This window comes from Monodelphis domestica, chromosome 1 (assembly GCF_027887165.1).
Source record: "Monodelphis domestica isolate mMonDom1 chromosome 1, mMonDom1.pri, whole genome shotgun sequence".
Taxonomy (NCBI): domain Eukaryota; kingdom Metazoa; phylum Chordata; class Mammalia; order Didelphimorphia; family Didelphidae; genus Monodelphis; species Monodelphis domestica.
Window position 1 is genome coordinate 474,340,324 of NC_077227.1, and position 13,658 is coordinate 474,353,981.

Consider the following 13,658-nt stretch of genomic DNA (forward strand, 5'->3'; position numbering starts at 1 on the left):
GAAGATGAGCCAATTGTTAAATTTTCAGTGAGCATTGGCACTTTGGCAGTTAGCAAATGTTACAAGCCAGGGCTTTATTTATTTATTTTTTTGTTTGCTTCTTGCCTAGATTTAAGAAAGTAATGGAGAAAATGCTAATAATGTATATTAAACTTGAAAGGGTATCCTTTGTCTACTTCCTCCTGGGGAGCCAATTGTTAAAACATTTAAAACATTTACCAGCACACTCTTGATTATAGTGTTTTGATCCCCAGTTTATAGATGAATGAATGAAAAAGCATTTTTAAGCATTTGCTATGTACCAACCAAGCATTGTGTTTAGCCCTGGGGATACAGATAGAAAAGTAAAAATAGCCTCTACTCTCAAGGAGTTTTCATTCTAATGAGGGAGACAATACTCACAGGAAGTGATGGCTATGGAAGGACACTTTTCTCTAGAAGATTACAATGATGGTGAGTGGGATAATAGGGGAATAGATTTCCATTCCCTCCCAGGAACAAAGTTGGAATTAATTTTATCATGATTACAGAAACTGAGGGGTGTGGGAGATGAATGGAAAGAGAACTTGAAATGGCAAGGTTATTGAGAATACCGATGCGGAGTATGGAGTTGGGTGAAACATCAAGAATTTTCCTGAAGTTGTGAGAAATGATAGACAACAGTTAGGACAGAAGGGCCAAGAGAGACCCAGGGAGAAAGGTCCAGAGGTAAATGGGATAAAATCTTCAGGATTTGTTTTCTGGCATGGCTATCAAAGCATTTGGTAAGGCTGTCAAGATGGTTGAGGAAAAGGTGGCAATGAAGAAACTGAGTCCCAGAAAATTTAAATGATTTGTTTAGGTGATCATACAGCTACTAAGGAGCAGGAGCAGGGCTTGAATCCAGATCTCCTGACTCCAAGTCCTATGCTCAAGAACTGAGAAGAAGGTTAGAGGTCATCAAGTTTAATATCCCATCTAGTGTTAGAATACCCTATTTCAGAGTCCTATGCTGATGACTAGCTAGGATGCTCAAATACTATTGTTGTCTTCAGTTTTAGTTAAGTCTGACTCTTCCTGACCACATTTGAGGCTTTCTCAGAAAAGATATTAGAGCTGTTTGCCATTTCTTTCTCTACCTCATTTTTTTATAGATGAGTAAACTGAGGCCAAAAGGATTTTAAGTGATTTGCCCAAGGTCACATGACTAGAAAGTGCCTGAGGTCAAATTTGAACTCAGGATGATAAGTTTTCCTGACTTCAGGCCCAGCAATTTATCTACTGCACCACTTAGCTGCACAGGATCCTCTATACCACTTGTTAAATAAGGCAAACTGCATTTGACTTCAAGTACTTAAGAATATAGTCAGATTACATGTAATTGAGAAAATAAAATATCTTTGAATTTTAAAAAAATGTAGACAAAAACTAAACTACTAAGGTTCATCAGAGACTCAGAAAGTTAAAAGATTTATATGAACTTAGACATAGTAGTGAGTGCTTGTTTCTGACAAAATTGTGGCATATAAAAATTTGTTGTCAGCTTCCTTGTCCTGTGCCTTCTCCTCTATCCCTCAGCATCAACACCTCCATACACGTATTCTCCTTGTGGGCCCTCTCTTTCTAAACCTGCTCTGAAGAAAGGAAAATGTGATACAGTGGAAGGAGTACTGACTTGGAATGAGGACAACTGGTTTCAGACCTCAAACTCTGAATTTATGAGCTATAGAAGTAGTCTTGGACAAGACACAACACTCCTCTGATTCACTATTTTTTTCACCTGAAAAATGGGGATGATAATATTTCCATTATCTACCTTACAGGGTTTCAATGAAAAAAAAAAACTCATAGAAATTAATCATAAACTTTTGGTCCTGGAAGGGACTTTAAACAACAACTAGTCGAACTAATTCATACACTTAACTGACTGGTCAAGTGGTGATCCAGACTCTGCTTGAGGATCTCTAATGAGGAAGCTCACTGTCTTTTGAAGAAGCCCATTTCAGTTTTGAATAGCTGTGGATAGAGTCCCAAATCTGAAGTATGGAAGACTTATGTTCCTCAGTTCAAATCTGGCCTCAAACACTTACTAGCTATGTGACTTTGGGCAAGTCACGTCACAGTGTTTGCCTCAGTTTCCACATCTTGTAAAATGAACTGGAAATGGAAATGGCAAACCACTCCAGTATCTTTGCCATGAAAACCCAATATGTCACCAAGAGTCAGACACAACCAAAATGACTAAACAACAATAACAAAGATTTTTGAATAGGGAAATAATATAATCAGACTTACATTTTAGAAATATTGATTTGGTGACTGGGACCAATTAAAAGCTATTGCAACAATCCAGATGATAGGTGACTAGGACCTGAAGAAGAATGGTGACCTTGCGATATTAAAAAAGACAAGAAAATTTGTTTTGCAATAAGTTATAAATGACTGATAGATGAAAGTATTAACCCTGTGTAAAAAATAGACTTTAATAAGGACTATAATCCCCACAAGCCTTTGCTCCACTTCCCCAAAATGCTTTGTAATCTCACGCAATTCTGAGGTGGGCCGAGATCGAGGAAGGGTTTAAGCTGGTGGCAAAGGTTTTTGGGGCTCTTTTTGGACTTCTGTTTTGGAGCAGAGGCATCTCTTCCATGATGTGAGGTTATTTTGTCTAGGCCTCTGGCCTAGGCACATGTTTCTTACTTGTATATTCTTTAATCCTTAATCCTTAATAAACCTCTAAAAAATATAATACTCCTTGCAGAGAGAAACTAATTTCTACCTGCCTCAGTCTCCCCATCTCCCTAAATTTTAACTGTTACACCTGATCAGGACATTCTTATTTTAGTAGGGACAAAAATATTTAGGAAATTCAAATCAGGCACCAGCAAATAGATAGGGGAGAGAAGAGAACCTTTTTAGAGGCTCTGAAATCCAAGTTCCTGCCTCTGTCTACACATAAGCTCCATCCTATTGAACACCTTATTCAGGTGTTCAGTCATAATGGCTACATGTATTTAAGTAGAAATGACATTATGAGAATAAAGACAGGGAAAGCAGCTAGGTTGGTTTAAATATAGAGGAGATCCACGCTAGAATAGATATAATTATGATAGCATTGAAGGGTTGATTTACAAGGTATATAAAAGTGGGGAAAATACAAAAGATACATAAAAATAACCTCTTAGACCATATTGATGTCCTGGGATGGGGGGAGGATTTATTTAAGTGCTTTAATAGGATCCTCTATATACTAAGGGCATCCTTGTTAAAGGTATTAGTAAGGGATAAGTAAGACTTCAGGAATGGTATTCAACAATGGACCACATCTTTACTATCTCACTATTGCCTAAAGGATTTAAACAATATAAGACGCCATTATGCTTAGTGATTGATTATGAAAAAAGCATTGCACTTAGTGGAACAAAATACCACTTTATAGGCTCTGTTTCAAAAAAGACATTTTCCATCTACATATCATGACATTCATTATAGCTTTGAAGGTATAACAGAAAAAGTAACCCTACTTTATGGCCATCTGATAACAATCATCAAACAAGGCATAGTACTAGGAGAAATGTCTGCTGGCTATAAGTACTTGCCACTGTGATGGAGGAAATCTAAGTAGAGTCCAGGCTGAGGAAGGATCCCCAGTGGATGGTGAGGTTCTCTAGTGGCTCCTGTTTGCAGATGGCATTGTGCTGATTGAATCAATCCCCAACACACAACAGAGCCTATACAAGATATCTTATTGCTCTTGTTCCATCATTCCAACTCTTCGTGACCCCATTTGGGGTTTTCTTGGCAGAGATCCTGGAGTGGTTTTCCATTTCCTTCTCCAGCTCATTTTACAGATGAAGAACTGAAGTAAAAGGGTAAGTGACTTATCCAAAGTCACATAGCAAGTACAAGTATCTGAGACCAGATTTTAACTCAGGAAGATGAGTCTTCCTGACTTCAGGCCTGGCACAATTTGCCAAGTAGCTGCCAGAAGAGATCTGTAATCACTAAAAGGAGTTTAGCCTGTTTATCCACATAGGAAAGACCAAATGAAGGAAGAATATCTGTGGCCCATATTTCAACATGTGTCAATTTGGATGCCCTATAGAGAGTGTCAATATCTAGGACAGATAATACAGATTGATAAATGATCTGAGCCCAGAGTTGAAAAGGAGGAAGAAAGAGCTTTGGGGAAATTCTGTCTCTTTTACCTACCTCAAGCTTTCCATAACACCCTATATTTTCAGTCTAGGATATTTTACTAGTGCAGTTGCATACCAGTAAATGCTTACTAACTCAATCTCTCAACCCCACTCAGAATAGCAAGTCAGTTTCTCAGAGTTGAATTACTACCTTTCCCGCTTACAGTCTTTAAGTTGTGAGCTTTGTGGGTTGTGAGTTCTAATACTATCATTCATGAGCCCCCATCCAGGATTTCCCAATATCATATATTCCTGAGTTCAAATTTGCCCAGAGACACTTATTAGCTATGTGACCCTGGACAAGTAACTTAACCTTGTTTGCTTCAGTTCCTCTTTAGTTAGCAACTTCCCAATATCAATTAACGAATTAACATAAGTTAGCTTTTACAAAGGTAGATTTACTAAGAAGGTAGAACAAGGACTGAAACCCAATAATATCCTCCAATCACAAGTCTCATTCATTCTCTTCTACATACTCTTCTCAGGTAGATTCACCCAAAAAGGACAAAACATACTTACCCCTAACCTGGGAAGAGAGTGATGTTTCCTGGCCTTGGTAACCTTAAGCATATCCACTCAGTACTGGGTCAGCAGCCAATTTTCCATCATTATTGAAGTACATTACATGAAGCAATCAGAGGATACCTGAGTCTGCTCTAAAATGAAGGAAAGAGTCTCTCCTTTATATACACCCCAAAGCAGATTTGCCAAACTTTCATGTAGGTTGGTACTAGATAGGGCATATTGTACATGCTCAAAGGATTGAATTTTCATTCAGTCCAGTTGCAGAAGTGAGAACTGGAATACCACTAAAGAGGACTATCTTTAAAGATATATGGAGGTTGTAAGCAGGTTACAACAAAAAACTGAAGAACTCCAAAGAGGAAGAAGGAAGATCATCAAAGGATTATATGATAAAAAGAGAAGCTGGGGTGGTCATAAGATGAGAGTGAGAAGTGACAAGAGCACCCCATTTGTATACCCTGCTGTCAGGAAAAATCAAGGAAAGTCTCTAACAAACTGGGTGGACCATCTTTGTAAACTTTTGGAAAGGCATAAAGTTGCACAGTTTGGCAGCCACTGAGAGGTTTCCATTTGCATCACTGGAGAGGTAAAGGATCCATCTGAGGATTAACTTTTTAACATTTTATATCTCTCTGTGTCTCTCTCTCTCTCTCTGTGTCTCTGACTGTCTCTGTCTTTCTCTGTCTCTGTATCTTTGTCCCTCTGTCTCTTTGTCAGTCTCTCTGTCTGTGTCTTTCTGTCTTGGTCGTGATCCCGGTCCCACCTCCGTCCTTTTTTTGCCCTTTCCTTTCGTAGCTTGCCTTTTTTACTCCTCCCCTTCTCTCTCAAACTACAGCTCATCATTCCCCTCTAGTGGCCAATTTAACCAATTTCCACGATTTTCCACAGCTCTCTGGGAACCTGACCAACTTGCCTTTTTGCCAATGGGCCCTGTTCCCCAAGAGATAGTAGGAGAGAGAGGTCGAACCTTAGCACCAGAATTTTTAAAAATACCTTTCCTGCACTTTCATCTTCAAAGTGCTATGCTCCCATTAATTAATCAGTGGCACTCAGGGCTTGAGTTCTGAAGCTCTGTTGGGCCATCTGTCCCGGTCTCCCCCACCCTCCCCACCTCTCTGGAATGGTTACAAGAGAGAGCTTCTGGCTCCTTTGGGGATGAGAAAAGAGGTTCTGAAGTTCAGCTCCAGCATGCCATCTGAAATTCCTGCTCTACTTTGTTCAGAATTCAGGAAACTTTTTTTCTCTGGTTCCTTTGGGAATTCCACAATGAGCATTGGTTCTGGGAGATTTTATAAAGTTAAATCTCCTCAAGACTCATGCTTGCTTAGTAACTGGGGACTTAAAAGAGAACTTAGATCTTCCTCAATGACATATTTATCCTGGATGTCAAACAAGGCTTAAAGAAATTGGAAAATTAGCTTGCAATCTGTGGGGTGGTTCAGAGGTCTGGAGTCTGAGGTCCTTCTTCCAATGGAGCTGATAACTGTGACTCTGGAAATTACAAAGGCAGATTTGATTGGGCTTCATGAAAGGAAAAACTTCCTAATAGTTAGGACTAAGATCAGGAGGCACTGTCACACGAGACAGTTAGTTCCTATGACTAGAATTCACTAAGCAGAGATTGTATGTCACAAAGGAGCGTTCTCTAGTTGACCTCTGGGGCTCTTTCCACTTTTGACCTTGGGAAAGGCACTTCTCAGAATATTAATTTCCATATTTATAAATTGAGGACATTGTATGGAAGGATCTTTATGAAACTTTACCACGCTGATATTTCCACTATATGAATTTCTCTTCATTAGATGTTATATAAATGTTTTTGTTCATCCTTTGTTTTTCAAAGAGGAGCGATGACATCACAGGGCTATGTCTTGACTTGCCTGTGAATTGGATTTAAGTGAGGCCAAATTGCACAAAGTCATCAGTTTCATTCCCTCTTCCAGAGTCATCAAAGTCCAGTGGCAAGACAAAAATTAGGACAACTGCCAATGGCCTGGGGTGCAGTAGATGACCTTGGCATCTTTAGTGTCTGACCAAGCTCTAGGCATTCCACAGAGCCTGCTTTAGCCACCTTCACTGGACCACTGGAACAAATTGTTCTCATCTTCCTATTTTGCTAGGGGAAGTCTTCATATGCTTGGGGTAGACATTGCAGTAACTCATTGACAGGTTGGAAACCTGTGTTTTAATCCATCTGCTTAGTTTAATGGGCATAGCTGCTGTGCATGTTCTAGCTTCTTGGAGCCACAGGTGAGAATTGGGTAAAAGGTAGAAGGATAGATTTGAAAAGGGCTCTGCAATCCTCCCACCAGAGGTACTAATCCTTTCTGAATACTCCATACAACCCTGTGTAAATGTACATATTTCGGGAATCAGCAGAAATGTATTTAGGGTATTAACATTAAATAAAACTCTAGCTTTCCCAAAGTCAGTGACAAACTTGAATTAGGTGGAGTGGGTTCAGGTACTGACTGGTACTCTTTCTTTCTATCTGTCTTAAGTTTCAGAGTGAAAGATAGTCGAGCAAAGCTAATGCCCTTGTGTGGTCTCCTCTACAGAAAATGCCAAGGACAGATTCCTTTTCTTTCAAGGGAACTCTTGGTGCTGGGGCATGAAGCCAGGCTGCTGTTCTGGAAACTGAAACCTATCTTCAGCCACTAGAGCTTGCTCAGCATAGAAGCTAGAACCAAAAGCCACCTCTAGCCTTTCTGCCTCATTTCTCTCCCTCTCTCCTGTCCCAAGCTGGTTGAAGCTCAGATCAAGTTCCAGAAAAAGAGGAGGGACAGGGAGAAGAGGGACAGATATATTCAAAGAAATGATACTTCTGTGGTCAGTTCTTTTCCTCTTCTCCTTGACAGAATTGTAAAATGTCAGAGCTAGGGACTTTGGAGCACAGAATCACAGAGCTAGAAGGGCCTTAGAACACAGAATGTCAGAGCTTTCTGTGAATGAATGAAGGGACTTTAGGATATAAAATGTGAAATGAAAATGGTCCTTAAAGTAAGTCAGATCTAGAAGGCAGTTTTTCTACAGTGGAAAATTTTTTTTTTCTTTCAGAGTCTTTTCTGTAAGCAGGTCTGGCTATGTCATTCCCCCACTCAAAAATCTTGAGATTCCCTATTACTTTTAGGATAAAATATAAATTCTTCTGCTTGGCATTTAAAGCCCTCTACAATCTGGCTTTCCCCTACCTTTTCCAGTTTTATTTCATATTTCTTTTCTTTATGTACTCTATGTTCCCACTAAACTGAAATACTAGCTGTTCTCCCAATTTTTAAAATAATTTTTTCTGGGTACATGTAAAGGCAATTTTTAACATTTATTTAAAAATTTTTTGAGCTCCAAATTCTGTCTTTCTTCCTCTTGATCCCCAAACTTGATATACTTTCTCCTAGGCTATCCTCCATGCCCAGAATGTACTTTTTTTCACATTCCTTTCCTTCAAGGCATCTCCTCCTTTTTGAAGCTTTTCCAGATTCTCTGAATTTATGACATTTTTTCTCCATTTTCAAACTACCTTTTATTTACGCAACCATGTATATGTTGTCTTTCTCTAGAAAAATATGCCTTGAGGACAAGGTCCATTTGTCTCTGTTGGCTTTGTATCCCCAGAGATAATCAGCTAGCAAGTCTTTGGTGGATAAAAGAAAAGGAAAGACTAGAATGATCTGTTAAAAACTATTCGATGCTCCTTTATTTTAAAGAACAGGAGGAAAGACTCTAAATGAACACCTTAATGAAAATATCAACAACATGGAAAAGAGTTCGGACAGAGGACACATGTGATACCCAGAGGAAGCATGCATCGCCATTGGGAGGGGGTGGGGGTGGGGAAGAAAAAGAAAATGATCTTTGTTTCTAATGAATAATGTTTGAAAAGGACCAAATAAAATAATGTTTGAAAGGGAAAAAAAAGAACAGGTGTTCTTTAGTAACTTGGGAGTTAATGCAAATTGGGTCCAGAACTGTGAAATATCATGCTGAATGCTTGTCAAAGGAGAAGGAACACTAGACTCTTCTGAGCTAGGGCACAGTGGCTTGACCATAGCAGTCCACTCTGAGACCAGGCTTCTAACTTCTCCACTCTCTTGACAACCACCTTCTCACCTTGGAGAAACATCAATCTTTAGCTCTGCCCTTTTGATTGATGAGTCTCTAGCCAAGACCACCATTTTATTAGGGACTTGGGTCAAGCTCTCTCCACACACTCTCTAAATTTCTCCACCTTTTTCCAGCAAAAGGAGATAGGCAATAGATCTGGTATCATTTTTGTACTACTATAGCTCCCCTTTATATGTTTGTTGTCTTTCATCCATAGATTGGAAGCTCTTTGAGGGTAGAGACTACTTTTAGTCAAAAGTAAAACATGGTGATATTTGTATTCTATTGAGGAATTACATTACAGAGATCCTAAGATACTCCTGGAGAATGGGTCCTTTTACTTTAAATTGTTTGACTTCAGGTAAAAATAAAGAGGCAAGACAGCAAAATCAGAAGATAAAAAAGTTCCATTATCATCAGCTTGGTGGGCAGTTGCCCACCAATCTTGGGAGATACATACATACATACCCAGTATTTTACATAGCCTTTAGGCAAGTGGCAAAAGGAGTCTCTCAGGTGAGGCTAAGACACTTTCCTTATTGAATAATAGGGACAGGATATCATGTGATTTGAGGGGAGAATGTTTTCAAAAGGGGTTTGGGCTTGTTAACCTTGTTGCCAAAGGAGTTACCAAAGATCATGTTTATTTTGGTAGTTAATCTTATCCAAGGGCAGCTAGGTGGCAGTGGATAAAGCAGGGACCTGGAGTTAGGAACACTCATCTTTCTGAATTCAAATCTGTCTTTGAGACACTTTAATAGTTGTCATTTAACTCTGTTTGCCTCAATTTATCATCTGTAAAATGAGTTGAGATCATGCCAGTATTTCTGCAAAGAAAACCCCAAATGGAGACAGGAAGGGTTAGATATGACTGAAACAACACAACAAGACAACAACAACAACAAATCCAAAGTCTTCAAGACAGTGGAGACCTCCTTCCTGGTAGAATTAATAGGCTCATCCTGCTGAATAAAATATAGTCTTGGAGCAGCTATGTAGCTCAGTGATTCAAATTTGGCCTTAAACACTTCTCAGATGTGTGACCCTGGGCAAATCACTTAACCCCTATTGCCCTTTATAACTCTTCTGCCTTAGAATCAATATTTAAAGAAGGTAAAGGGTTTTTTGTTTGGTTGTTTGGTTGTTTTTTTGGGGGGCAGGGAAAAAGTAGATTAAAGATCTGTATTTGTAGAATCCTGTGTTTCCCTTTTTTGACCTCTAAAACTACTTTTTTTTCTGGGGGAGATGTTTTTTTCTCCATCTTATAGCACATAGGCTTTAACCATTTTCTTTACAAATCCCAACAAAAAGCAATGGTTGTATTTGCATCTCCAATATTTACTGCAGTGCTTGGCACATAAATGTTTACTAGATTCTCTATCTATCTAGCCACTTAATACTTGTTCCCCCACACATTTCATCTTGCATTTCTCTATTCTTGAATGAATGACTCTCTCATGTCTAGAATTTACTCCTTCCATTTTTCTCCTTTTTAAATTCAACCTTAGCTTCTTTCAAAGAGCAGTTCAATTGCTGCCTTTTAAGGACTTTCCTAATCAATCTATTCATTAACACTCATTCTTGAAAATACTTTGCTAATATTTTGCATTTACTTACTTGTATATACTGTATAGTATCTTCTCCATAGAATAAAAGCTCTTTGAGGTCAAGAACTGTTTGTTATTGTTATTTTCTTATTTTTGTATCCCAATATCATAGTACTTTGCTCATATGATCAAACATTAAGTTGAATTGAATCCTATGTCACCACAGGAAATCTCACATTCTAAATGATTGCTTTCAGAACTGGACAGCGCCAGGAGGACTCTAAAACACTGGGTCAGTCTCATCTAACTGAATTAGGTTTGTGACCTTGGGCAAGTACTTTCCTTCCTGCATCTCATTTTCTGAATTTGCAAAATGAGATGATTTATTTCCAAGTGCCCCCCCCCCAGCCCCAACGTTAAAAAAATTTTTTTTTATTTCTTTATTCTTAAATTCTTTCTATATTCCTGGGTCCAATCTTATTCGACGAACTCTTCCTCCTTAAATTCCTCAGAGTATACTCATTAGGGACCACAACTCCCAGAATGCCTCGGGGCACACCGCCTACTGCACTTCCGGCTTGTGGCGGGTAGCGAGCCAGAGAGACGGCTGCGGGCCGAGGGCGGCGAGTGACAGGTCGCAACGGGGCCGGGACTGGGAGCCGGGTCTCTGGGGCTTAGCTTCTGTTTCTCTCTCTCGTCCCATCGCGGTGACCTTCATGGGCCTCAGGACCCCCGCCCCAGGGCGGTTGAGGTGGGCTGCGTGAGGCGGCAGCGGCCGCGGGTGGCTTGAGGCCGAGGGAGACTGTGGCGAGCGAGTTCGGGCCCAGCCAAGGGCTGAGGGAGGGCGGCGATGTTCGTGCAAGAGGAGAAGATCTTCGCTAGGAAGGTCCTGAGGCTTCACATCTGCACCATGGAAGGCACCGAATGGCTGGAGGAGGTCACTGAGGATACCACCGTGGAGAAGCTCAAGGAGCGCTGCCTCAAACATGTAAGGAGACGCCACGGACTCCTGCGGGCCCTGCCTCCCGCGCCCCTCGCCTAGCTTCCCCTCCTCAGGCCCCCAACCCAATTCACCCCCTTCTAACCCTATATCCCTCGTCCCCTTCATCCTACCACGGCCCACAAATGAGATCCCCATCTATCCTCTGTTCTCTCCTCTGTTCACATTTACCTTTCCCCGCTTAACCCCCCCCCCTTTTCTTTCCTTTTCACTTAACTATCCTCTTTTTCACTATTTCTTCTTCACCTTTTCCTCCTTTCTCTCCTTTTCTCGATTTATGTTTCGTTTAGTTTTTTCCCCTTTACTAAAGTTTCCCTTACTTTACTTTCTTCCTCCTTTTCACCTTTGTACTGTTCTTTTTTCCCCCTTACACTTAGCCTCACTCTTTTTCCTTATGCCTTTTCTCCCTTTCCTTAGTTTTACAGCTTCTTCCCCCCAGACAGTTAATAAATTAGTATTAAACACTTACTATGTGCCAGGGCACTGTTCAAGGTTCTGGGGATACAAATATAAATGAAACAATAGCTATTCTCAAGGAACTTACTTTCTAACCAAGGAGAAAACAAAGGTATCTGTATCAGTACTCTGTAGCAGCATAGATATGGGTGTGTGTGGAGAGAGACAGATATATAGGTAGGTATACATGTATATATATATATTTATGTAGAAATAGATACCAAAAATGTAAAGAAAATAAAAATGCAAAATAGGTAAATTTAAATAATTTGAGAGGCAGGGCATACACAGTTAAAGATAAACCCCACCCATTCCTCTAATAGTTTCACATTTTCTTATTTTTAGCCTTTTTCCTTTTCCTTTTCCCACTTTTCCCTTATTTCTTCTCCCCATTTATAGTTTTCTGTGCCTTTTTTTTCTCCTCTCAGTTTGCTCTTTGCCAGTTTCCTTCTCCAATTTAAACTCACCTTACTTATTCAGTTTCTCTTTTTGCCCATTTACATTTTTCCTTCCTTCATTTAACCCCTATTCTTCATTTCTTTCCCACTCATTTCTTGTTACTCTCTTCTTTCCCCTTTCCCTCCTTCCCTTTTTTTATTTCTGATTTTTCATCTTATCTGCCTTTGATGTTATCATCCCTTGACAATAATCCTTAGTCTCTGACCTTATTTTCACCCACCTCTATTCCATTTCCCTTGGCTTTTTCTTCTTTCTCATTTTATAGTGCACTGGGTTCTAGTTCTGACTTTGCTTCCAACAAACTGTGCAACTTTAGGCAAGAGATAGCTTCTCTGGGTCTCAGGTTTTCCATCTGCAAAATAAGATAGTTGAATCAAATGATCTTTAAAAGGCCTTTCTAGCATTGTTATTTTATTTAATTTTTTTCTGAGGGAATATGGAACTACTGAAGGAGATGGGTAGGATTGTAGACACCCTTATTGAGTTGAGGAAATTGTAAAAAAGATCTTATATTCCTCTGTCACTTTCAGTGATGTATATAGAGTATGGATGAAGAGGCAGTTGGGCCCATTGGATAGACCCAAGAAGAATTTGATTCAAGCACTGCTTCTTATATATACTGGCTATGTGACTGAGCAAGTCACTTAAACTCTTAGTGTTGTAGATAGAGAAGGTGCTAACTTTCATTGGGAGGAGTTTCCTAACTGGAATTTCCTATATCTATACAAATCACATGTTTAAGCCCTATTCCTACTCCTATCTTTCTGGTGAGGTTTTTATTATTTTTTTAGTCAATTAATCCCCTACGAATTCATAATTAGTTCTTTAAGGTATAATGGGCAAAGCCCAAGGGCCTCTCCATGGAGAAAAACTCTGGAGGACACAGACCCTCAGTAAAACCAAAGCCATAGCTCAACTGAAATTAGACACTAGCTCACTTTTCACCTGCACATAGCTCACTTCTCTCCTGAAGTCCCCAAACCCCTCCTTTTCTACCCCTCCCACTGTAACTAAATGTTTTTACAAAACTACTCATGTATGCCTTCTCTGGGAACCTGGGTGAGATTGTTACGTACTGACATATTGATTTATTAGCTTATAGAAAACTCTAACTTAAGCTGAGCTATGGCTTTGGCTTTACTGAGGGTCTGGGTCCTCTAAAGCTTTGCTCCATGAAGGTCCTTGGGCTTTGCCCGTTACTTTAAAGTATACTTAAATATAGCCATAAGGACTTTAAATTGTCCCTATGAAACTTGGCACTTTGAATTTTTCTTGTTAATAGTTGTTTTTGTTGCTTATTGGCCAAAGCAAGATTCCTTTCTTACCTAAAATCTCTAAAACATTATCTTTCTTCCAAAGGCATTCCCCCTTTACAAGATTAGTATTTTTAAG

General features: G+C 39.6%; 1 protein-coding gene across 1 annotated transcript in view; it reads left to right on the plus strand.

Moving 5' to 3' along the window:
• Positions 1 to 10,911: 10,911 nt before the first annotated feature.
• UBAC1 (UBA domain containing 1) overlaps positions 10,912 to 13,658 on the plus strand; it is a 42,546-nt gene continuing 39,799 nt past the window's right edge. The window contains exon 1 of the mRNA XM_001366381.5: positions 10,912 to 11,339. Within this exon, the coding sequence (XP_001366418.1) occupies positions 11,202 to 11,339 (138 nt within the window). The 5' untranslated portion in view covers positions 10,912 to 11,201. The remainder of the gene's footprint in view (positions 11,340 to 13,658) is intronic.